A 27,798-nucleotide genomic window follows, 5' to 3' on the forward strand; every position below is an offset into this window, starting at 1 on the left:
ATGGCTATTTCACATTTCCATAATGAACAGATCATAAACTGGGAGCCCTTGACGTGGTATACAAGTGCTTTTAAGTTCACAGAAAGGCCTCCCAAGAACAAAACCTGGAAAAAGGTTACTCGGCCATGGGAACACCTCCCACAAAAGCTGATATCATCTGAAACATGCATGGGCTGAGGCATGAAGTGGCTGGGTGGCAAGAGGGCAGTGTGTGGGACCAGGTTGGGTGGTGAGGAAGTGGGGCCCAGGTGGACAGTGAGCAGGCAGAGGGCATTTCACTACATTGCTACCAACATTGAATGCATATAAATTAATAATGATATTACAATCATGAAAAATCTTAAAATTATTACAACGTTTTAACAACAACAACAAATTATAAAACCCAAGTATACAGTACTAACGTATGAGAGCGAGAACAATCAGCAAAATACCGATGACACTGCCGGTGGTTGCCACAAGGATGGTGTGCATGTCAAGCACTGATTTCTCAGTCTGCATTTCATCTGAAAAGGCAGTACAGATATATAATCACTTGCAAGAAATCTGTATACACAATTTCTGGATTTTTACAGTAGTAAAAAGAAATACTGTACCCTACAGTACCGTAGATAGGTAAAAAATAGATAAACAGGGAGTCTGAATGCAACTGAGGTAGACACACAGATAACCACTTCATAGAAATTTCTCAGAATTTGAAGATATAATATCCTGTACCTACAGTATTATTTTCACACCTCATCCAATTTTGGCTTAGGCCTAGAAACCTGAAAGGTGAAAACACTAGAGAAAATGATGCAAGGTATGTGTAGAAAGTGCCAAAAGGTTAGCAAAGAAAGAAATACCCACACATACTTCTTCATATCCTCGATTTCCTTCTTTTTTTTTAGTCCTTTTCTTATTTAAAGTTGGGTTGCCAAATACAAGAGCATATACAGTAAACACAAAAAAAAAGATTCTTGTCAGTCACTGTCATTCAGCCATTCTTACTTCTGTAAAAGATTTGTTAAATAAATCACATCCAAACCATGGATTTTGAATCTGCAATTTGTCAATCTGCAGCTCATTTTATTGTGGTGCTAAATATCCATAATCCACAAAAAGCTGTGCCTTTTCAGTATGAACCTATAAAAGACAATAATTTCTCCGTTAGCCAGAATCTTTGATCCAGGAACTCTCCAATAGTCGTCATTATCTTTTTGAGCATTCCGAGAAATTCCGGGGGAAAATGTCTCCATTCCATGGGAATGAATTTCTGAGGATTGCATCATGCGCATTTCTGGAAAATTCCAAGAAAATTTCTGTTCAGAGAATGTGAAGAGTTTTCAGAGATTGGTATCCTATTTCCAACACAGGGATGTATACCAATGATTAAATCTTAACATAGAAAATCAACAATCCACATCAGCACCGGACCTCCCAAAACCAGGCGTATGGGGTGGGTAGGCTCAGAGAGCTTGTGAGCTACAATTGGCCACTGTCATGTGACTGCATGGGATGCCTATGATTGGTTGGTGTATCTCTTTTTGCTTTTTTTTTTTTTTTTGCTTTTATCCTCTTCACCACTGATCTGTTCGTTAGCCACTTGGGCGGTTGGTCTCGTCTCTGATACGCACTGCATGTACTGGGCATGCACTGGCTCTTGAATATATCCGAACCTATTCCAGTGTTGGTCATGTCTGGCCTTGAAAGAGCTCACACTCGGTGTCGTAGTAACACTCTCTGGCAAATTGTTCCAAGAGTTCACAAGCCTCACTCCAAAAAAGTTTGCCCACACGGTTTTCTGGACTTGTGGCTTCTTCAACCTTGAGCTGTGACCCCTTGTGGGGTGAGCGTCTGCCAGCTCCAGGTATGTACATTCGACCGAGCAGTGCCCTCTGAGATGTTTATACAGGTACTCCTCGACAAACGACCGTTACAGTTGTATAAAATATTATTCAAATTACGTATTTTTGAGTCCCGACGTTAGTGATCGTGCAGTGTACGTACTGACAAAATTTTTGTTTGTAATTCCCTTTAAAATGGCTGGCAAGCGTAAAAGTGAGAGTTCTTGTTATGCTGAGAAGAAAAAGAGATACCCATTTTAGATTTTCTAAGTATTACAGTGAGTTCTGCTATAACGCGTGTTTTGACAATGCGAATTGGCTCTAACGCGATTTATGAATAGAGGAACGATATTTGTAAAACGCGAACGCTTGTTTGCTGTAACGCGATTTTTGCTTACTATTTCTCCAATTTTGTGGTAGTAACTGTGAATATGGTAAAGAAGAATATCTCCAAGAAGCGTTCTGGTGATCACATTCCTGGTGATGATCGTAAAAGAAAGGCTATAACACTTGAAGAGAAGCTCAATGTTATCAACCCAAAATCACCCTTCTCCCCCATCAAGTTATATTCATATTTTTTCAAGGTAAAGTGTTACATTTACTGTATGATTTCATTATTAGATATGAATGTAACATTTATTTAGACTGTGCTATCCTTTGTGTTTGGCTAATTACTAAATTTTTTTTCGATTTCGAGTAATCTGCACCTAACCCTATTTTCTCCATAAGCCCTGTTATTTATATTGAGCGAATTTCTGTAACACGATGTTTTACAAGAACACAACTATTGCGTTATAGCAGAACTGACTGTATTTGCGCATTTTTTACTTACGACCAATTCGATTTACGACCTGGTCGTAAGTCCCTAACCCCGTCTTAAGTCGAGGACTGACTGTACACTTTGATTAGGTCGCCCCTTGCCCGTCTATAGTATGAGCTAGGCAGTTCCAGGCATTCTAACCTCTCTGGGTAGTTGAGGTTCAGGAGAGCAGTCTGGTGGCCCTCCTTTGGACATTTTCAATCAATTGACAGTCTCTAGCATATCTTGGGAACCAGACGGGGAAGCACCTCACTCTTGAAGATCATGACGAGTGGTGGACCATCCAGATATCTAAATTACTTCTTACAAGACCTACTAGTTTCGCTGCTTGATTCACCTTCTTCTCACAATGTCCCGAAAACTTAAGTTCCTTGTCAACATGCACACCCAGGTCCTTTTCACATTCAGTCTCAATTAATGCAGTTTCTTCATCCTGTTGAGTTATGTGATATGCCTCCTTACTGTTGGTGTGACCCAGGTGCATCCTCTTGCACTGTCGGCAACATATGACCTAAGCTGTTGCATCGTCAGGGATGTAATTACCACAATCAATCAATCACATGAATCCTCTTGCACTTCGTGACATTGAATATTAACAGTCACTTCTTCGACCATTCTTGAAGCTCACAGAGATCTTTCTGTAGCTTTTCACAGTCTATTTTGGTTCTTAATTTCCCTAAATAACATGGCATTGTCCACAAACATTTGTATGGAGGAGTGTATAGCATTTGATATGCCATTTATGAAGCAAACAAACAACAGCGGGTCTAATACACCGTCCTCTGGTACCCCGCTTGTCACAGGTGCACATGACGATTCTGTGCCATTAATCACCACACACTGCTTCTGATCGTGAAGAAAGTCTTCGGTCCACGCCAGGACATTTCTCCAAATCTCGTACCCTTCCAATTTAATTCAAAGCCTTTCATGCGGTACTCTGTTGAAAGCCTTGGCAAAATTTGGGTAAATATTGTCGATATTGCCACCCTGTTCCAGAATTTGAGTCAAAACATCCAGGACCTTGAGTAATTGTGTTAAGCAGGAGCGTCCCGACATAAAACAGTGTTGGCAATCCTTTTCAAGATTGTTTCGTAGCAGATGTTCCATCACGGCATCTCTTATGATGTTCTCTAGTACTTTACATACTATGCTGGTAAGGCTCACGGGTCTAAAATTATTCGTGGAGTGATGATTGCTCTTCTTGAACAAAGGACTCGCATAAGCCATTTTCCAGTTGTTGGGGACCTTTTGCTCATCCAGGCATTTACAGAACAGGATCTTTAAGAGGATCCACAAGCTTGTTACACAATTCTCTTAAAACTCTGGGGTGTACCATATCAGGGCCGGTACTTTTGTGAATCTTTAGCTCTGACAATTTATTTCTAACACCCTCTTCTGTAAACACAACGTGGGTCAGCAATGTGCCAAACCGTCTTTCCTCAAACGCAGGAAGATTGTTTGCCTTCTCTATTGTGAACACCAAGGAAAAGAATTTGTTCAACGTCTCCACCTTGTACTGGTCAGAATCTGTGTAACTACAATCTCACAGTCTATCTCCTCAAACTTTTAAATCTTGTTTGCTCGCTCACTGTTGTTTTCACATATGACCTGTGTTGTGTAGTCCTGAACATTACTGTAACAGTATGTAAACAGCCAAGAATACTGTTAAAGCAGCGTTAAAATGTAAAAAAGTTATTAGTTATGTATACAGGCATCCCCGCGATAGGGAAACCTGGGTTACAGAAATTCGTGCATAAGGAATTTTTAAATTATGACCCAAAAATTCAGGATACGGCTAAAACATTCGCCATTCCGCAATTTCACCACATTAAAAAAAAATAAAATCGTGATTTATACACAAAATCTTTACCCAAATTGTAAAATTTATTTTGTGTGGATTCTAGGTGATAGCAACAATAACGATTTTGGTCAGTTTGTATTCAATCCCCAGCTTGTGTTCAGTTTTGCCTCTGTGTTCTCTTATTCAAGATCAGTGGAAAGGGGCCATCAAGTGCAAGTGCAGCAGTGGTGGTAAGAGATCATGTAAAGGAATTACAGTCTCTCCTTGACTTACGACAACCCGGACATACGACGGCCATGGTCGTATAAAATACTTTTCACATCACGTATTTTCGAGTCCCGAAGTTTGGTTGTAATGTGACACCGTACGATAGCTTGGGCTGTGCCGCCTCGTGGTGTACAGCATCCACGCCGTAGCCCACTCAGTTGGTGTTTGGCCGTCATTGTTATTAGTGATCGCGCTGTGTACTGACAAAATTTTCGTTTGTAATTCCCTTTAAAATGGCTGGCAAGCATTAAAGTGAGAGTTCTCGTGGTGCTGAGAAGAAAAAGAGACAGTCAATTACTTTTGAGATGAAAATTAAAATAATAATGCAATATGAAAATGGAAAAAAGGCAGCAACCATTTCACGCAACCTTGGCTTGTCTCACTCAACGATATCAACAATTTTGAAGGACAAGGAACGAATTCGTGAGATAGTGAAAGGATCAGCACCCATAACGGGAACAATAATAACGAAATTACTTGTGATGTGGATGGAAGATCAGATACAAAAGCGTGTACCCTTAAGCCTTCTAACCATACAAGCTAAGGCAAGAAGCCTTTTCGAAAGCCTGAAAGAGCAGGCAGGAGAGGAGTGCGACCAAAACTTCACAGCAAGTCATGGATGGTTCCAAAGGTTTAAGAAACATTACAATTTGCACAGTGTAAAGGTGAGTGGAGAGGCAGCAAGTGCTGATGTGGGTGCTGCTGAAGCCTTTAAGGAGGAGCTAGATCGTGTCATCGTGGAGGGAAATTATTTGCCTGAGCAAATATTTAACGTGGATGAAACTGGCTTATTCTGGAAGCACATGCCAGAACAGACATACATCCACAAAGAGGCGAAAACCATGCCGGGATTCAAGGCATTCAAGGACCAAATCACACTTCTGTTGGGGGGGAATGTAGCTGGTTTCAAGGTAAAACCCTTCATGATATACCATTCAGAGAACCCCAGGGCTCTTAAACATGTCAGCAAGCACACACTGCCAGTGTTTTATCGCAGTAATAAGAAAGCACTGTTTGAGGATTGGTTCCCGAGTTGTTTCATTCCACGAGCCAAGGAGTATTGTCTGCAACAAGGGGTTGCCTTCAAGATTTTATTAATTTTAGAAAATGCTCCAGGACACCCACCACACCTGGACGACCTGCACCCTGATGTTTTAAGGTAGTCTACCTTCCACCTAACACTACCTCTATCATCCAACCCATGGATGAAGGTGCTATTGCTGCTTTTAAAGCGTATTACGGATATTTACATATGAACTTCGCTCAGGCTATTGCTGCTACTGAAGGTGAGAAAATGCTCAGAGAGTCTTGGAAGGACAACAACATTTTGCAATGTACAAAGAACATAGCTGCAGCATGGGATGAGGTTACAGGTCAATGCATGAATGAAATATGGAAGAAGGTCCTGAAAAGATATGTGAACAGTTTCAAAGGATTTAATGAAGATGTAGCAATTTCTGAGATTAGTAACAAGATAGTGCAGATGGGTAAACAGCTGGAGTTAGAAATTGATAATGAAGATGTTGAGCAGTTGGTGGAAATTGTAGCAGAAGAGCCAAGTAATGAGGATCTTATTGAACTGGAGGCACAGAAATTTGCAGAGGAAAAAGAGAGACAAAATGTAAAAGAAGAACCTGCACCCCCCAAAAAGTTTTCAGTGAAACAAATGGCAGAGGCATTTGCTACTATTAATAAGGAGATGCAAATGTTTGAAGAAATGGATAAAAATGTTGAGCGTTTTGCAAAAGTTGACAGACTGATCCAAGATGCACTTGCTTGCTACAGGGAGATTTACAATGAAAAGAAAAGGCAACTGTGCAGTCTAAATTGGACATATTTTTTAAAAAGTCCCCCACTGCTGTCTCCTCACGCCCCACACCTGCTGCCTTTTCACTCCCTAAAGATGATACAATACCTTCAACAAGCAAGTATGTTAGCCTGTCTGAAGAAAGCGAACTTGATGACCCACTCAGCCCTGTCTCCTCCTCTGCTTCATCCAATTAATGTAGTCTCCATGCTTAATTAAAAATTTATTGAGGCCCCATGTGCATTAAGCTGACTACATTAAAGGTAAGTGCACAGTAACACTATTCATTTTACATTATTGATTACTTTTACTGTAGTGTATTTCATTTTAGAATTTCTATGTATTATTTTCGCTTTTTCGACTTACAGTACGACCAAATCGACTTACAACCTGATCGTTGGGACGGAACCCCGTCATAAGTCGAGGAGAGACTGTACAGCAGGGGTGGATAAAATACAATTGTATTTGTATTTTAATTGTATTTAAATACATTTTCAATGTATTTGTATTTGTAATTGTATTTTGGGACCCAGAAGAAAAAGTATTTTGTATTTGTATTTGTATTTCGACACTTGTTAGTGTTACAGGCAGTAGGCTAGTTTAAGGCCACTGCCTTTTGCCTATTCCATAAACAAAGGAAAAATTTATATTTTGTATTGTTACTTACAGACAATTTGTGAGGACGAAAACACTTGAATTTGTTTTATTTTTGTAATTTTGTTTATTTTTATTACTGCTATTGTTATCTGCAAGCAGTAACGTTGAACATTCTGAATCTGTTGTGCATCTTTTCCTGCTTGTTTTGAATTTAAATGCCGCGCCACTTTTCCGTCGACGCTCAGTCTGACTCGCTGTAGCTGAGTTAGATCACAGGCTCAGATCGAGCGTCAAGGTCAATCGGGCAGACGTGCAGCCGTGAGTGCCCGTGACTCCAGAGTCCCGTGAGCTCTTGAGTTTTCCTATGTTATCACGGCCCGCCCCAACTCAACAAACACATTGTACGTGGTGGGTGAATTAAGATATAATAATTTTATTAAAAATCCTGTCGAGAAAGTTTTTTTCTTATTTAATTTAAATATAGTACTAAGTGGTTAGGGAGCGTGACAATAGTCTAATAGTCTAATACACTGTAGTACCAAATATGCCAAATAAAGAAAGCACTTGTCATTCTAGTGATAACTCGGTTTGAACTTTAAAGTTTGACAAACATTGGTTCTCATGTTGCAGATGGATAAACAAGACATATCGACATCTGATGACCATTCGATCGAGGATGAGGAGGACGTGCAAATGCCTCAACTGTGCACTGACAAAGTTTTATTCTGTTAATGCCAAGTCCACTGACAAGACTCTCATAGTCGACTGTCTACAGTGCAAAAAGTCATATTCGGCATCGACGAAGGCAACATCTAACCTAGTTCTGCATCTCAGAAGAGTTCACAAAGTTCAATATAATGAGTATGAGACCTTGAGAGCTGCAGAGGAAAAGAAGAAGCATGAGAGCTGTGTGTCACAGCCCAGATTGACCTCGTTCTTCAAACCTGCACAGGAGAAAAAATTTGACGCTAATCACATCAAACAGCGGTCTATGACAAAGAAACTCTTTGAGTCCATCGCATGTGATCAACTGCCTCTGAGCATTGTGGAAAGCAAGACTTTTCGGGCTCTTCTACACAAAGCAGAACCACAATTCATGTTTCCAAGCAGAACCACACTCAGAAATAGTTTACTGCTGCAGAGAGCGAAGCTCATTGGGTCGCAGTTGATGACAGAATTCGAACACCTCAGTCATATTTACCTGACACTGGACCTCTGGACGAATCGGAGAATGGTATCATTTCTCGCCGTCACAGTACACTTCATCAACTCGTCATGGGAGTTGAAGTCACGTGTCATTGCTTGCGATCAGTTTGTGGAACGACATACAGCTGTGAACATCGCTACAGCATATGAGGAAATTGTCATGAAATTCGGAATTCGTGGCAAGGTGTGGAGGGTGGTTGCCGACAATGCTTCGTCAATGGTGAGAGCATTTGATGTCTGTCTGCCAGGATTATATGGAGACGAAGTAAGGAGTGAAAGTAGTGGTGAAAATGAAAATGAAGATGCTCTCGACATTTTGGAAGAAGACTTGATCTGGATGAAGTGCTTGCCCTTCTTCCACCAGAGCGGTCCAGTTACTTTGCCCACACACAGCAACTGTGCATAAGAGATGCCTTCAATGATCCCAATGTCAGAAATAGTGCAGTTGCAACTGTGATACACAAGTGCTACAGTATTGTGGCTGCAATACGTCGATCTACTGTAGCTGCACCGTTCTTGGAAAAGATTGGGGTTGCACTGCAAGCCGCCAACGCTACTCGATGGAACTCTCAGTTGACAATGATTAAGTCAGTTCTCAAGGACACCAGCGGAGTCAACTCAGCCATTCGTCTTCTAGGAACAAAACAGACTGTAGAGGAGTTGAAGGGAATGGAAATGACAATGTTGAAAGAAGTGGTACAAGTTTTGGAACCATTCCAAGAGGCGATGTCGCACGTAGAAGGAGAAACCATAGTTACACTTTCTTGCATCGCACCAGTTGTATTTGGTCTTGAGCACAGCCTCAAACTGTTCATTGAAAATAAACCGCTCTACTGCTTTAAGTTGGCAAATGCACTACAGTCATCTGTCAAAAAGAGGTTGCGTCCATTTCTGGAGAGAATTGATGTCATTGCCGCAGCTGCCATGGACCCCAGGTTCAAGTTGGCGTAGATTCCAAGTGAGGAACTGCAGAAAGAAAAGATTTTGAAGATTGTGGACTTAATTATTGCTGAGTCTACCAAGGACTACAAGGAGAAGGTCCAGAAGGAAGAAATTCAAGAGAATGAGCTTTCCATGAGCATCAACCAAGACAAAGATGGCATAATTGCCAAACGACCTCGTCTCTTTGCCTACATGCCTCCACCTGGGCCATCGATGTCAAGCCCGTCAACAAACCACACTACAGTGGTGAAGACGGAGCTTGAAATGTATCTAGAGGAAGGTGTTCTGCCTTTTGACATCAACCCACATAAGTATTAGCGTGATATACAAAGCTTCAAAATTCTGAGGCACTTTGCCAAGAGCATTCTAGGCTGCTGTGCTCTGTCGGCACTTTCTGAGAGAGTGTTTAGCAAAGCTGGTAATTTTTACACTCCTGAGCGAGCTAATTTGAGCCCAGAAATCTTCCGGGCATTAATGATGATAAAATGTAACTCTGATATGTAGGTATTGGGTTTGTATTTTTGAACTTGGAAATAAAAGTACAGGTTGTACCTCTCTAGTCCGGCAACCTCGGGACCTGACCAGTGCCAGACCATGGAAATTGCCGGACCATGGAAATTCACCCTTTTCTTGGATAGATAGTGACTTGTGCTTATGCCTGGAAGCACTAGCACCACTTTCTCTGCATCATGGTCTCTTTGAAGACATATTGAAGGGTTAAATGTCGTATAGTAGCTTCTCAAATTTCGCGAGTTTTTAATTCTTAACGTATTTTATTGGAACACACAAAAAAATAAATAAATAAAAATTTTGACGGCGGAAACTTGAATTTCGGCGGGTTTAAACGGCCCGCCAACGTGCAGATGACGTGCATAATCGTGTAAACAGCGTCATTTCTCTTATGTACAAAAGATTCATTATTGTTTATTACTGAATGTCTTTTTTATTAAATTAATGTTTATGTGTGCAAAATGAGCAATACAATTCATTAATAATACATAGAATATTAAAACACACGAGGAAATGACACAGCATTGCATTCGTTGATTACAAAACCAGTGACTGATTGGTTCTACATATAAAACTGAAGAAAATAAGACCCTGAGTTTAGCTGTAGTAAAATTAATGTAAAAAAATGAATATGGTTGTTTGAAGTACCTGTAATGTTATTTAATGTTAATAAATGGAACAATGTAAGTAGCTAACCATTAATGGTAAAAAAAAAGTGAGACTGCTCGTATGTAAGTGCGCACATGTGAAAATATATCGTCATTACTCTACATAAGAATATGAAAGCAACACTTATTTACTGCTCATATATATTGAAGGGTTAAATGTTGTACTCTGTATAGACAAGCAGAGAGAGAGAGAGAGAGAGAGCAGCCGAACTGCCGGATGTAAACAAACCTTAATTTCCCGCGGCTTTGTTTTTTTTTTTTAGGGGATTAGCCCACCCGGGCATAGGTCACTGACCCACATTGGGGCCTGAGGGGCAAAAATTTAATACTCCTGTAATAATAATAATAATTCAGATAAGTAAAAAAAAAAAAAAAAAAAAGCTGCCTATCTACCTATTGGACAAACTAAAATCGTTCCGGACCACGGGAGTTTCCGGACCACAGAATGCCGGACTAGAGAGGTACAACCTGTATTTGTATTTGTATTTTTACATCTTAATTTCAGAAGTATTTGTATTTATATTTGTATTTTGAATTAAGGAATAAAAGTATTTGTATTTTTGCATCATAATGTCACAAGTACTGTATTTGTATTTGTATTTGACCACTAAAAATCAGTATATGATCCAACCCTGTACAGTGTACAGTACATTAGACATAAAACTGGCTGTGTTAAGGAGGTTTGATGAGGGAGAAAAACTCAGCTAGATTGCCAAAACATTAGGCTTTGCTACCTCAACAGTGGGAACAATCCATGATAATGGTGACAAAATTAAGTCCGTATATTGTATTTTAATCGAAGTGATGTGATGCTTAATATGGAATGCCTCCTGAGTGTGTGGATAGAGGATCAAACCAAACAAAATGTGCTGAGAAACACTCTGATCATTCAGGAAAAAGCAAAAAGATTGTATGATGATTTAATGAAGGAGCAAGGTACAAGTTCTGATGGAAAACCCTTTCATACCAGTAAAGGAAGGTTTGTAAGGTTTAATAAATGCCTAAATTTGCATAATATTAAGATGGTTAGTGAAGCAGTCAGTGGTGATACTAATGCTGTAAGAAAATATCCAGCAGAACTGAAGGCTATTATTGAAGCAGATGGATACATTCCAGGACAAGTGTAAAATGTCGATGTAACTGGCCTGCTTTGAAAGCACATGCCTGCCAGGACATTTACTTCAAGTGAAGAAAACTCAGCACCAAGCTTCAAGGCTATGAAAAGATCATCTAATACTTCTGTTGGGAGGTAATGCTGCTGGAGATATGAAGTTAAAGCCCTTGCTTTTGTACCACTCTGAAAATCTAAGGGCTCTCAAGGGCTACGCCAAACCTAAACTACCAGTGATATGGCATTCTAATAGGAAAGTGTGGATGACTGCCAGTCTCTTCCAAGATTGGTTCACAAACTATTTTTGTCCAGCAGTACAAAAGTACAGTAACAGCGGAGATATTTCCAACATGGCTTTGTTCCTGTTAGATAATGCTCTCAGTCACCAAATTAACCTGAATGATTGTTCTACTAATATTCAAATGGAATACCTGCCCAAGAACACAACTGCCTTGCTACAGCCAATGGATCAAGGCGTGATTGGCAGCTTGAAGGAGTATTATTTATGCAGAACATTTAAACAATTCATAGCAGCAGTTTATGGGGAGGATCAACAATCAGTTAGGGATTTATGGAAGAAATTTAACATCATGAATGCACCACCTCAACTCACTAAGCGTGCAACATCGTTTCTGGTAAGTTAAATTCGAGTGTTTTACGCATTTATTATCGTGTTATATCATGAATAAATCATTATAAGTGTTTAAAACTGTCTATTTATAATCACCACTGCTGCTGCCGCTCCTCCAACTTTCACCACCAAAACTCCCCCAACCAACACCCTGACAACTCCTACCACTGCCACCACCAAAATTCCTCCCACCTCAACCACGAACACAGTTTCTCCTACCACCATGACTTCTCCTAGCACCATAACTCCTTCTAGCATGAAAACTCCCACCACAACCACCACCACCACCACCACCATGACTCCTCCTAACACCAAAACTTCCACCACCGCCGCTGCCATAACTTATTCTATCACCATTACCACCACAAATTCTTCTATTACCACCACTACCACACATTTTCCTACCACCACCACCACATTAACTCTTGCTCCTGTCACAACCATAACTACTCCTAACATCATTAATCACCACCATCACTCATCCTCCTACCACCACCATAATTCCAACTACTGCCATCATCATTACCAGGCCTATATCATCCAATACCCAGCAACAAGTGAGTCCAGGAAGCTAACCAAGTCAGGTTTAAGTTTCAAAGACTGTAGTTTTGGCTTTCATGGTACTTTTTCTGAAATGGAACCCCAGTGATATTTTAGGGTCTCCAATGATCTTAATGTAAGGGTAAGTTTAAGGTCCATTAGGAGCCTAATTGCTACACTGTCACGAGATACAGTAAATGTTTAAATTCACATAGGAACTACTGTACTCTTAAAACCTAAATTATACTAAATTCTTGTGCATACTGTACCTGGAGGTTTCACAATCAATACTCTACTATACAAAGTGAGAATGGAAGAAAGAGGTTGGACAGAGCTGGACCAGTAGTGTATAGTATAGAAGAGAGAGTTAGAACAGGAAATATTTTTTTTTAAACAGTATTAGCCCACCAGAGCACAGGTCAATTATTTACCCACATCAGGGCCTGGGGGCAAAAATATAATATAGTAATACTATTACTACTACTACTACTACTACTACTACTACTACTACTAATAATAATAATAATAATAATAATAATAATAATAATAATAATAATAATAATAATAATAATAATAATAATAATAATAATAATGAAAATGTATTTTTGTTTAAATCAGTTTTTATGCTATAGTCCAGAATGCGACGTCTAGCTTTATACCTAGGTATGTTAATGCCTAGCAATAACTCACCAGGCCAACATACAGGCAATTAAAGCATCTAATAATTACCGGTACTTAAATACGTAATATTAGGATACGTCGCTACCTGGCATTTAATTGCAATTCTCAAAACCCCCTCCCGCACCCTCCATCATCTTTTGTCCTAGAGCGAGCAGTAAACAAATGTCAACTCTCGAGGGGTGTAGATGGGTGGGATGTTGACGTCGCATTCTGGACTGCAGTATATCACAAAAACTGGTTTTTAGAATAAAATGGCTTTTTGTTCAATCCAGAATGCGACGTCTAGCTTTGATTACCCGAGCAGGAGGTGGAGAGGGAGGTGACATTGCATATAAGGCTCTGCTAGCTTAGGTCCAGATTATAATTATAAACTTTTTGGAATATTTTCCAATATTAGGAACATTTACCGGAAGGTAAAATGTTAATTAACATATCCCAATTAGGATACTCACTTTATTCTGATGAGGAAGAAGAAGGTCCTGGTTGTGGAGATTAACTAGGTGGGGGAGGGGACCCCAGCACCACCACATGTGAAGCATCTTTCAGAGATAGAAGAAGATAACTGTTTTGAAAGGTTTTGAAGATTTCCAAAAGCCCGCTTCTTTGATCTGACTGAGGTTCATATGCCGCAGAAAGTTCACACACCCTGCATATTTCCTGGTGTCATGTGCCAAAAATTTCTTGCCAGGGTCTGCTTGATTCACTGAGAAAATTACTTTGCCATTTGACTAAGAGACAATTTCTAACCATCCTGTGATGAGAATACATAGGGGCTGTTTTATCCTGATAGGTTGAGCTTGAAAATCCCCCCTTTCATTTTTTCTTAGAATCTCCGTAGGAAAAAGGGCGACATCTTCCTCAGAAAATACCAATAATGATGGATTATTGGAAATTGAAATCAACTCACTGATTCTCATACCTGTTGCTATTGCTAGAAGGAAGGCTGCCTTCTGGAGCAATCTGTCCTTGTTCAGATTTATATTATAGTTACGCCCCATAAGAAATTTAGTAACTTTATCTACAGACCAAGGTGGGATTCTCTTAGGCCGAGGGGGGTCTCTAAATGAAAGAGGACGATCTGAGCATTTGATAAATTATTGGGTTCAAAGTAATATTAAAACCCCATGCCAGAGAGTCAACCAATGCTTGACAGGATGGACAATATCTTATCTGGTAATGGGAACAAACCCATTATCTGCCTCAGTGCTGGAGGCAATGATATTGGCTGGTGTAGGAGTGAGGAGCTTCTTGATAAGTTCAAGGCAGCTATAGAACGTATTAGGACTAAGGGAGGGATCCATATCTTATGTGGTGTCCTGCCTAGAAGGAGAGTTGGCAATGAATGGTTGTCAAGGGCAGTTGGTGTCAACGGCCATCTTGACAGATATTGCAAGTCAATATCAGTCCCATTCATTGACAACTGGGACAACTTCTTCGGTAGAAGGAACCTTTATGCTAGGGATGGGGTGCACCTGTCTAGGGATGGGGTGGCTTCCCTGGCTGGGTCTCTCGAGAGGGCAGTTCAAAAGATATTGAAGTCTTTAAACTGCTAGGGGAACATATGAGCACGGGGGTGGAGGGGACTGCAGTGGGAGCGCGTAAACAAAGTGAAAGGTTACAGGGAAATAGTGTTAGGAATGATGACAAAACTAAATTAGATAGGGAGTTAAAACCTAAACGCGACAAAGAGAGGACTCAGAACATGACTAACTTAAATGTCTACTACGCATCCAGTAGAAATATGAGAAACAAAATGGATAAAATTAGGGCCTTGGTATGTACTGAAAAAATCGATAGAATAGCATTCACCGAAACATGGATAAACCTAGACTCACGTGAGTTGGCTGTCGAATACCAAATTGCAATTTACAAATTATTCCATACAGATAGGCAGATTAGGAAAGGAGGCGGAGTAGCAATCTATGTTAGGGATAATCTGAAGTGTGAAATAAATAAGGAAATAAAAACTGAGGGGAATACAGAAACAATTTGGATAGATTTAATCGATGGTAGGGAAAAAATTAATCACAGGAGTAATATATAGACCTCCTAATCTTGATAGAGTTAATGAGCGACTTATTTGGGATGAAACGCGCAGGGCTTCCATACACAGCAAAGTCTGTATAGTAGGCAACTTTAACTTTAGCCAAATAGATTGGATTGACCTTACGGGCAACTCAGAAACAGAGGATTTTCTTTAAACGATCCAGGACTGTTTCCTAAGTCAACATATAACCGAACCCACCCGGGGTAATAATATACTCGATTTAGTTCTGTCGAACAGAGAAAACCTCATTAGTAATGTCGAGGTAGGGAACGCACTTGCAAACAGCGATCACAAAGAAATTAGATTCCAGTTAGATTTTCAGGGCAGCCGTAAGGAAAATTCCAAGAAAGCCCCAAATTTCAGAAGGGCAAACTTTGATAGTTTGAAGAGGCAGTTGAGAGAAGGGGTATCACTCTTGGGGGTGAACTACATGACCTCACATGATGTGACCTACAATGTACCCACAGTTGGCGACCTCACCCTACCCAGAGACCTGACGGTTGAGACTGACCTGATAACGAGATCTGAGGTTGCCGAGTTCTTCAAAGATTTAAATAATGAGTTACTTAATGCACAAAGGCAGAACATACCATACAAAAAACTCAGATCAAATAACAATGACCCTAAATGGATAAGTAATTATTTAAAGAACATTATTGGTCAAAGGAAGGATATAGGTAGGAGGATAAATCGTGGCAAAGTTTACCTCTGAGATTATTATAAGGTATTGGCCGGTAGGGTTAAGACCGAGATAAGAAAAGCAAAGAGGAATAATGAGCTGAGGATAGAGAGGGAGGCGAAGTTAAACCCCAAGGGATTCTACCAAATGTATCAAACTAAATCACAAGAAAAGATTGGACCAATACAGTCAGATACTGGCGAGCTAACTGATAACGACGGAGAAATGAGCAACAATCTGAATAAATATTTTTCAACAGTTTTCACTACCGAAAATTTAAACATGATACCCGAGGCACCGACTCTATACAGAGATAGTAAAGAAAACAAATTAAGCTAGATAGTAGTGGCTAGTAACGATGTTAGTAAGCAAATAGACAAACTAAAGCCTAATAAGTCACCTGGTCCCGATGAGATATTTGCCAGAGTATTAAAGGAATGTAAGGAAGAGCTTAGTATGCCCTTAGGAAAGTAGTTTAACATGTCCTTAAAAACAGGTGTAGTACCAGAATCCTGGAGGATAGCGAATGTAATACCAATTTTCAAGAAGGGAGATAGATCACTATCCTCTAACTACCGACCAATCAGTCTAACATCAATTGTAGGCAAATTACTGGAAGCAATCATTTCAAACTCTATTCGAAATCACCTTGAGAAGCACAAATTGATCAATGATTCCCAGTATGGCTTCACAAGCAGGCATTCATTCTTTTCATCAGTTTTCGAATCAGTGGACGAGGGGCACAATTATGATGTGGTATATCTCGACTTTAGCAAAGCCTTCGACAGAATCCCCCACGAAAGACTATTTAGAGAGGTAGAAGCACATGGCATCAAAGGTGACATCCTTAAATGGATTAGGGCGTGGTTACAGGACAGGAAACAGCGAGTGAGCATTAATGGCACTAAGTCCCAATTGAGCAATGTCACTAGTGGAGTTGCCCAAGTCTCAGTACTTGGACCATTATTATTTACTATATACATAAACAACATAGATATCGGTATGGTACTGACCTTCATACTGATGAGTGAGATGACAGACAGGAGGCATCCTTGGGGTCCAACACCCAGAGTCCTCACATGTCAACACAGATGGGCCAACTAGCCGATACTCAGGCTCACATGAATAGTACACCTGTAAATAAAGCATAAAATTTTAGGCAAATGGCAAAATTATCCTTTATCTCCACCTGCCCAGCTGCACTACCTCCCCCAGGGCCCGATGTGATATCAGTATATACACAGTGCAGTGCAGCATCCTCACATGTCTGAGTGAGCTGGGTGGCTGGCTCAGCTGACTGGCTTAACTATTTTATGTACAGTACAGTACAGTATACTGTATATATATAAAATACCTGTATGATCTATTTTATTGTATGACGTGCTTTCTATCATATGCATAAATATTTATTATAGCAATTCTTTTCATATTTGGAGGGAGGGAGGGAGGGAGGCAGAAAATTAAAACTACTATACCCGGTATGTATACTCTTATTTTCTTCTAAAATGTAATGCATTCATTTTTTTATAAAAAAAATTCCGTTTTAGCGCGTTTTGCTTTTCATTTGTCGAATATTATTTGTGATTTGTTCTGCCACATATCAGCTTACTAGCTGTTTGGGCATTCTAGCCAGTGTTAGTACAGGAGGAAAGCAGGGACTGGGAAACCTGTGGTGTTTGGTAGGGTCACACTGGATAACACCCTTCCACGTGTGTCTGGGCTGAGGCTCAAACCCTTGACATATTAGATAAATAATAATAAAAATAATAATAATAATTAACGGTTTATTGAAAGAGCATAGCAGCCAAAAGGCTGAAAATTTACAAATAATATACAAGTAACATAAGTGATACAAATAAGATATATACTAACTAGATGGGGAAAAGCTCAAACTACAGGGCATTTCAACATAGTGACAGTGCAAGAAGTAGGATTTACTGGGAGTGAATACACTGGTTTATTACAAGTTATTGATAATTTTTACAATGGTTGGGACTGGGCTGTTCTTATAGCTATCAGTTCGTGCACGTATGGGCTGGAAGCAGTTGTGGTGTCGAACAGCAATTCTCGGGCTAGGGATCTCAGGTGATAGTAGGAACCGGTGTCGAGGATGGTGCAGAAGCTTCTTACCAAATTTGCAGATGAGGTCGTGGTGATTGTCAGTGAGAGTCGAAAGGGTCAGTGTGTTGAGCGCTTCTTGATATGTGGAGTAGGAAGGGGAGAGAATAATCTTGCAAGCCCTCTTTTGCACTTTTTCTAGGTGTTTACGTTGTGTGGCATTTAGGGAGGAAGATCAGGTAGGGGAGGCATAGGGGAGCTTGGGAAGTATGAATGTTGAGTAAACACTGAGGAGCTCGGGTGCAGGAACTCCGAGGGACTTGAGTCGGCGGAGGAGGTGGAGACGGAAACTGGACGATTTGACAACTTCACTGACGTGTGGTTTCCAATTTAGTTTGTTGTCTATGGTGATGCCGAGGAGCTTAGTGGAATCTACAACTTGGAGTGTGTTGGGACCTAAAGTAATGGAAGGGGGTGGGACAATGTCGGAGGAGAGGTTGATTTTGCATAACCATGGTCTTGGTATGGTTGATGGTGACGTGGTTGTTGGTGGCCCAGTTTTGGAGACTGTTCAATAAATCCTGAAGGGCGGTATAGTCGGGAGCAGAATTGTTGACGCTGATCCCAATGGTGGAGTCGTCGACATATTTCCAGCGAGCAGGGATTTCTCTTAGCGCATCATTGATAAGCATAAGGAAGCAGAGTGGTCCCATCTTGGTGCCTTGGAGGACGCCACAGGTGAGTGACTGAAAGGTGGAGACAGCCCCTCGGAAGCGTACAGCTTGGCGTCCGTCACTGAGGAAGTCTGTAAGCCATGGTATAAGACTTCTTCAAAGCCCGAGGTCAATAGCTTTGTTGATGATTAAATTGTGGTAGACTAGGTCGAATGCTTTAGTGAAATCAATGAAGGCAACAGCTACAGACGTTTTTCGTTTCTCGAGATGGAGGTATATCTAATCGAGAGAGCTGAAGAGACAGTGAATGGTGGAGGAAGTTTTCATATTGCCAAATTGCTGAGGGTCTACCACTCCTGCAATATCAGCATAAGCCCAGTCGAACACAAAACTTTCACAAATTAGGCTGGGTATTGGGGTGATTGCAATAGGTCGTAGCTGATTTAAGGATTGTGGACTGGTTGACTTGGGCACTGATGATACATAAGAGGTCTTCCAGTCAGCTGGGCATCTGGCTTGACTGAGAGAAGCATTGATGATGGAGCATAGGGATTTAGCAAGTTCCGGGGAAAACTCCTTGAAGAGTTTCATGGGTAAGTCAATGGGGGTGGTAGGGCGTTTTAACTTCAGTTTGTCCAGACGTTTTGCTACTTCAAATTCTTCTACTAAGTCAGTGGGAAAGGGGGCTGGTAGGTAAGCAGGGAGAGTGGTTGTGTCAAGCCGGGGGAGCGTCTGGCATATAGCAGTGAAATGGTTGTTTGATTGCTCAGCTGCGTCAACATTAGTGAGATGGCTAAAGAAGGGGAGGGGGTGTGTCTTATTGTTTAGTGCACAGAGTTCTTTAAGCTTAAAATACCATTGACTGATGTTGGTCTGCTTCAGGTGTTGCAATTTGGTGAGACAAGACGTGCCCCAAAGGCGCTCCCGGTTTTAGCAGCCAGGCCGAGTCTGTTTGGCCCTGCCCCCTCCCCCTGCTATATCCCAAAGTTCTACCAGCCTTACTACACCAGGATCTATTCAGCAAAACATTCAAGTGATTAGTGAACGATTGATTAGCGAGCAGTGTTCCCATAGTGCACTCAAGGAAAAGCACAAAAGCACAGCAGTGTAATACTGAGTGTGACTGGACCCGACCTAACCTGACCTCACCTCACGGTGTCTACTGACCTAATCTGAAGGCTGGAGCACACCTGCATCGGCCCAAGCTACTGTCCTGGCCACGTGGCCACACACCTGCAACCACCAGTGAGACAAGACATGCCCTGTAGGGGCTCCGGGTTTTGGCGTGCAGGCCGAGCCGGTTGGCCCTGCACCCTGGTATATCCCAACGCCCTACCAGCCTCACTACACCGGAACTTTCTCAGCAAAACATTCAAGTGATCAGTGCAATAAGTGATTATCATAGAGTGCTCCAATAGTGCATCCCAAGGAAAAGTCAGACAGTGGGCACTTTATCGGTCACCTTCAAAGTGCCAGTGACAAGGACCACCGCGGTGTTTACATATATCGTGGAAACTGTGTCGGTGACCCCAAGCGCCAGGGACAAGGACCCACGGTCTTTACGACTGACATATATTAACACGCAAGAGTAAATAAACAAATTATACTTCACCCGCGTAAATGAAGAAGTTTACGTTTGGTCATTTACGCGGCACCTTGCCAGAATGAAATGTTTTAATTACGCGGTAAATTTCATCATTTACGCTGGTGAAATATAATTTGTTTATTTACTGAAGATATTTGTTTTTAGCTCATAAAATATATAATTTACATTGCTGGAATTCTTATAAGATGGTGATTATTTCAAATATAAACATCCTAAAATCTGCATCAGACATACAAATTTTAGATAAAATTTAAGAATTTTATTACAAAGAGCAAAATTTTATCTTTTGTGCAAAATATATGACGGTTATATTCAAAATATTCCCTGTCTTGCAAGGAATCCAGCAATGTCAATTATATTATCCTAACTTTAGTCTGAGGTATTATTACTAAAAATGTAAGCATACTGTTTTCCCCCAAACATTTCTCTGGTAGGGAGGGAAGGTGGGGGTAGGGAGGAAAGGTGGGGGGTAGGGAGGAAAGGTGGGGGTAGGGGAGGAAGGTGGGGGGTAGGGAGAAGGTGGGGGTAGGGAGGGAAGGTGGGGGTAGGGGTAGGGAGGGAGGGAGGGAGGGAGGGACCCAACGAGCGAGGGAAGAGGGGGGGGAACGGGAGGTGGGGTATTTTGATTGACAGATAGTGACTGGGTGAAGCATATTATGTTTATTTACTGAAGATATTTGTTTTAGCTCATAAAATTCATACAAATTACCCGGCCAGAATATAATTTACATTGCTGGAATTCTTATAAGATGGTGATTATTTTAAATATAAATATCCTAAAATTTGCATTACTGTATATCTCAGCCTATAAGACGGAATTTGAACCATAAAAAAATCAGCCCAAAGTTAGGGGGTCGTCTTAAGCACCAGATATAAAATTCTTACCTCTTAAATATTGTGGTTTAGCGTGTCAAGAGTGGTGATGGAAATATCGTAAACCACTCGCACGGTCCTACCACTAATCATTTTATACTGAAATTTACGTTTGGGAATTTGGATTAAAATTAAGATTACCGGTATATTAAAATAATAAAAATGTATTATAAACCAGTCTAACATAACGTAAAAGAACAATATACCCCAGTAATAAACACAGCTGCTATCATCACAACCCCCCCCCCCCATTTGCCAGTGACAAGAAAGGGAAAGTGACCTTGACTGTGGTAGCCTCCCTTTTTTGCGAAACAAGTATATAAATTAAAGAAAATACTTGCAGTGTGTTTAATATATTACAGTATATTATAAATAAATAAATAAACAAATAAATCGGTAAATCTATTTCAAGTAAATGGAAAAAATTTACTCACACCGACATTAGTTCCAGTTAAATAACAGACGCTTAAGTGAGTCACTAGTGTTTACACTATGCCAACCGGTAACATTTGATGCCATTACTTGAAGTGAATTGGCCTTATTTTAAAAAACCAAGGATGGCTAAACAGCACTGGTCAATGGGATGGTTGGTAAAGGACTACTGGGTCAGTAAGCTCCCAATGGTAAGTGTCACATTTGGGGTACTGGTCTTATACAGCATATAGGGCTCAAAAGCTACTTTTTAAATGGACATTTTTGGGGTCGCCTTATACACCCCGTCGCCTTGTAGGCTGAGATATACGGTAGACATACAAATTTTAGATGTAATTTAAGAATTTTATAAGATGAGCAAAAATTTTAACTTTTGTGCAAAACATATGACGTTTATATTCAAAATATTCCCTGTCTTGCAAGGAATCCAGCAATGTCAATTATATTACCCTAACTTTAATTTGAGGTATTATTTATTACTAAAAATGTAAGCATACTGTTTTTTGCCAAACATTTCTCTGCTAGAGAGGGAAGGTGGGGGTGGGAGGGAGGGAGGGACCCAGCGAGCGTGGGAAGAGGGAGGGACCGGGAGGTCGGGTATTTTGATTGACAGATAGTGTCTGGGTGAAGTATAATTTGTTTATTTACTGAAGAAATTTGTTTTAGCTCATAAAATTCATACAAATTACGCGGCCAGAATATAATTTACATTGCTGGAATTCTTACGAGATGGTGGACATTTTAACATCCTAAAATTTGCATTAGACATCCAAATTTTAAATGTAATTTTAGATAATGAAAATGAGCAAAAATTTTATCTTTTCTGCAAAATATATGACATTTACATTCAAAATATTCCCTGTCCTGCAAGGAATCCAGCAATGTCAATTATATTATCTAAACTTTAGTCTGAGGTATTATTTATTACTAAAAATGTATATATACTGTTTTTCCGCCAAACATTTCTCTGGTAGGGAGGGTAGGTGGGGGTAGGGAGGGAGGGACCCAACGAGCATGAGAAGAGGAGGGGCGGAGGGGAGATGAGTCCATTATTTGAATGGACATTAACCAACGACTGTATTTCTTTTAAATATTAATTGTGTGTGCATACCAACATAAAATTAATATATATATATATATATATATATATATATATATATATATATATATATATATATATATATATATATATATATATATATATATATATATATATATATATATATATATATATATATACACACACACACACACACAGTAATACCCCGCTTAACGCGCTTTCGCTTAGCGCGATTTCACGTAGACGCGGTGCCTCGCCAGAGCCGAACTTTCACTTAACACGGGTTTTTTCCACGTATACATGCAGAGTGTCCCGGCTCGAGACGCTATTTTTAGATTCGCCCCACCCGCCACCGCCTGCCTGCCTGCCTGTTTTAGCTCATAAAATTCATACAAATTACCCGGCCAGAATATAATTTACATTGCTGGAATTCTTACAATTTGATGATCATTTTGAATAAAACATCATAGATTTTGCATTAGACATACAAATTTTAGATATAATGTTTACTCTGAGTAAATATGTTATATTTTGTGCAAAATATATGACATTTGTATTCAAAATATTCCTGGTCTTACAAGGAATCCAGCAATGTCAATTATATTATCCTAACTTTAGTTTGAGGTATTATTTATTACTAAAAAGGTAAATATTCTGGTTTTCCCACACATCTGGTAGGGAGGGTTGGTGGGAGGTGGGGGGAGGGAGGGACCGACCAACCATCTGGCACGGTGTGAAGAATATTTTTTTTTTTATTAACTGAACATATTTGTTTTAGCTCATAAAATTCATACAAATTACCGGGCCAGAATATAATTTACATTGCTGGAATTCTTACAATTTGATGATCATTTTGAATATAAATATCATAAATTTTGCATTAGACATACAAATTTTAGATACTGTATAATGTTTACTCTGAGTAAATATGTTATCTTTTGTGCAAAATATATGACATTTATATTCAAAATATTCCTGGTCTTACAAGGAATCCAGCAATGTCAATTATATTATCCTAACTTTAATCTGAGGTATTATTTAATACTAAATGTTAAAATTTACACCTCTTTGAAGGGAGGATTGGTGGGGGGTGGGGGGGAGGGTTGGGACTGACCGCGCGGTTGGAAGAGGGGGGGAGGCAAGGTGGGGTACTTTGATTGACAGATAGTGTCGTGAAGATTATTTTTTTTTTATTAACTGAAGATATTTGTTTTAGCTCATAAAATTCATACAAATTACCCGGTCAGAATATAATTTACATTGCTGGAATTCTTATAATTTGGTGATCATTTTGAATATAAACATCATATATTTTGCATTAAACATACAAATTTTAGATAAAATTTTTTCTCTAGGTAACTATGTTATCTTTTGTGCAAAATATATGACATTTATATTCAAAATATTCCTGGTCTTACAAGGAATCCAGCAATGTCAATTGTATTATCCTAACTTTAGTTTGAGGTATTATTTATTAAAATTTAGTGGTTTTCCCCCAAAAATTTCTCTGAGAGGGAAGAGCCGGCAGTGTAGTGTGAGAGGGGGAGGGAGTTGAGTCCATTATTTGAATGGACATTAACTTGGCGACTGTATTTCTCTATTTCTCTTAAGTATTAATTGTGTGCATGTACCATCATAAAATTAAGATGTTATTTTTACTACAACATAGGTATGTGCCTTCAAAAAGTGGAGTTTGGGGGTCAGGCGGGTTTCTATTGGAATTAATCCCATATGTTCTGTTGTTCACTTAACGCGGATTCACTTAACGCGGGACCCTCTGGGTTCAATTGACCGCGTTAAGTGGGGTACAACTGTATGTATATATATATATATATATATATATATATATATATATATATATATATATATATATATATATATATATATATATATATATATATATATATATATATATATATATATATATATATATATATATATATATATATATATATATATATATATATATATATATATATATATATATATATATATATATATATATATATATATATATATTCACAATATTTTATAATCGCAGTCATGTACTGAATATTCTATGTAAAAAATATAAATTTTAAATGAATTATTTATAGTGTGGTCAACTTCCTCCACAAAGACGGGCTATAAATAGCCGTCTTATCTCCCCTCTGTTCTCAGAGAGAAGGTCTTGGTAAATAACTTTTGTTTGTTTATTTTCATTGTTTGTCTAATTTATCATGTTGTATCAAAGTAATATTACTAAAATTTGTGTATAGGTAGTAGGCAGCTACCAAACAGGGATATACTACTGCCTGGGAAGATATTGGAAGAATAATGTATAGTATTGTCTAATGTTAGATCCTACTTCCATATGGCATCACGAAAATTGTGACCAAGTCTTAGGTTGCTGATCTATCTTTCTGCCTCATTTACACACAATTGCAGAGTTTCAATTGTTTCTCTTCCTTTGACAACACAAAATACATACAATATAATTTTTCTCACCTTTGGTCTTTTTTCCTTTTTGCATTTATTTATGGTTGATTATTTAAAATAAGGCCAATTCACTTAGAGTATTGGCATCAAATTTTACTAGCTGGTGTACACTAGTGACTCACTTAAGTGTCGGTGTGAGTAAAATATTTCCATTTACTTGAAATAGATTTGCCGATTTATTTGTTTATTTATTTATTTATAATATACTGTAATATATTAAACACACTGCAAGTATTTTCTTTAATTATACAGTATACTGTACTTGTTTTGCAAAAAAGGGAGGCTACCATTATACCTGGTAGGTGAAGCTGACCAGACATTTATGGTGATCATTAAGGACCAAACTCCGAATCCATGACGTGACTTCTGTTCATCATTTATATCCTAAATTTACCACTGTCGGTAGTTTCAAGAATTAACGCAGTCATTTACTGAATATTCTTTGTAAAAAAATAAATTTTAAATGAATTATTTATAGGAGATAAGTATTATGATCAGTAAATATACAGATATGCATTACTGACCACCTCCGAACACAAGGACGGCTAAAAATAGCCACAGGCGGTCACAGTCAAGGTCACTTTCCCTTTCTTGTCACTGGCAAATGGGGGTGGGGGTGATGATAGCAGCTGTGTTTATTACCAGGGTATATTGTTCTTTTACAGTATGTTAGACAGGTTTATAATACATTTTTATTATTTTAATATACCGGTAATCTTGATTTTAATCCAGCTTCCCAAACGTAAGTTTCAGTATAAAATAATTAGTGGTAGGACCTTGTGAGTGGTTTGCCATGTTTCCATCACCACTCTTGACAACCGCAATATTTAAGAGGTAAGAATTTTATATCTGGTGCTTAAGACGACCCCCTAACTTTGGGCTGAATTTTTTATGGTTCAAATTCCGTCTTATAGGCCGAGATATACGGTAAGCTTTTCCCCAAACATTTCTTGGGAAGGTGGGGGGGTAGGGAGGGGTGACAGTGACATGTTTGACAGTTGGTGCCTGTGGTGTGAAGTATTTAATTGTTAATTTATGTCCTTTAGATTGAGTTTTTGTTTTTTGCTTTTAAAATTTAATAGAAGTGACCGGGGTGAATATAATTTGCATTGCTGGAATTCTTATAAGATAGTGATTAATTTGAATGCAAACATAGAAGAGATCACTGAATTGGCTGAGTACCTCCTCAGCTTATCAACTGATGTTCAAAACAAAATGTGATTTTCGTAAGGATTTCATTAATCTAACTTTTTCGTTAACCGAATTGAAGATTCTTATGGAAGGTAATTTGTTAACCGAGGGATCACTGTATTTAAAATTTTTATTATTAATGATGAAACATACACCATAAGAGGCTGATCATATGAGAATATAATGAATGAATAAAAACAAACATGAATGCAGCAAGAAATAGTCCCCACACACACACACACACACCACTGACAGAGAAAAGATTACTTTCTGATTCCGATTGTCAATTTATTTGAAATCATATTATATACAATATTTTTCCTATAATTAATACTGTATGTTATATTATTTATGCTGAAACATAAATCATAATACAAGTACAGTAAACCCTTGTTATTCATAGGGGATAGGTTCCAAGGAATGGTGCAAATAGGCAAAACCGCGAATATCAACTTATATACTACCTGACTGTACCAAACAACTGACCAGCCACAGCAGCACTCATCCCCTCTTTTAACTTATCTAATAATTCAACTTTCTTTGTCAGGGTCACCACTGACTTCTGCCTTTTACATTACACTCCATTAGCATCACTAGCACTGACACTAGGCAGTCCTTTATGGGCCATTTCACACAGAAACACTTAAGTTTTGAGAGTAAAACACGGGATGCTGCATCACAGGCAATGGTTGAGCGCGAACAGAGGGAGAGGAGACGCTGGGGGCATGTAGGGTGACTCGTTACGCTGCGGGAAAAGGCTCCAAAGCTAGCCACCAGCTGCTTACCGCAAATCGTCGAAATCACGAATGGCAAGGGTCTACTGTAGGCTGATTATACAAGAATACTGTACTATAACAATGAGTAAACAGAAAAAAACTTGTGATCATGGCAATGGCCAGTCCCACCCTTCCCATCAAGTATCATCTCGTACCTATTAGCTCTCTTTAGGCCTAAATCAAATCTGATTAGACCACTGTACAGTATCCTCATTAAAGACAATATAGTACAGTATATATTTTAATAAAAATAAGGTAATACATTTTATAAAATTACATTATTTTTTAATGAACTGTGATTATACCATTGCAAATGTGAAGATACGTTCCTGATGGTTTAATGTGAAGGGTGCAGTATTAATAGCCACAGAATATTACAGTAACATATCTCTACTAATTCATGAAAAACAAATAAACAATATTGTATAATGAAGATAAATTGAACCAAAAACATGCCAAAAAATACTGGAGTCCAGACTACATTGATTTTATAACTTTTTAATGACTATCAACTGAA

General features: G+C 39.1%; 1 protein-coding gene across 1 annotated transcript in view; it reads right to left on the reverse strand.

Moving 5' to 3' along the window:
- Window positions 1-365: 365 nt before the first annotated feature.
- LOC121873145 (C4b-binding protein alpha chain-like) overlaps window positions 366-27,798 on the reverse strand; it is a 55,451-nt gene continuing 28,018 nt past the window's right edge. The window contains exons 3-4 of the mRNA XM_042376462.1: window positions 17,147-17,267; window positions 366-506 (exon numbers count right to left, since the gene is read on the reverse strand). Of these exons, the coding sequence (XP_042232396.1) occupies window positions 400-506; window positions 17,147-17,267 (228 nt within the window). The 3' untranslated portion in view covers window positions 366-399. The remainder of the gene's footprint in view (window positions 507-17,146; window positions 17,268-27,798) is intronic.

Source organism: Homarus americanus, unplaced genomic scaffold (assembly GCF_018991925.1).
Source record: "Homarus americanus isolate GMGI-L3 unplaced genomic scaffold, GMGI_Hamer_2.0 scaffold32929, whole genome shotgun sequence".
Lineage (NCBI taxonomy): Eukaryota > Metazoa > Arthropoda > Malacostraca > Decapoda > Nephropidae > Homarus > Homarus americanus.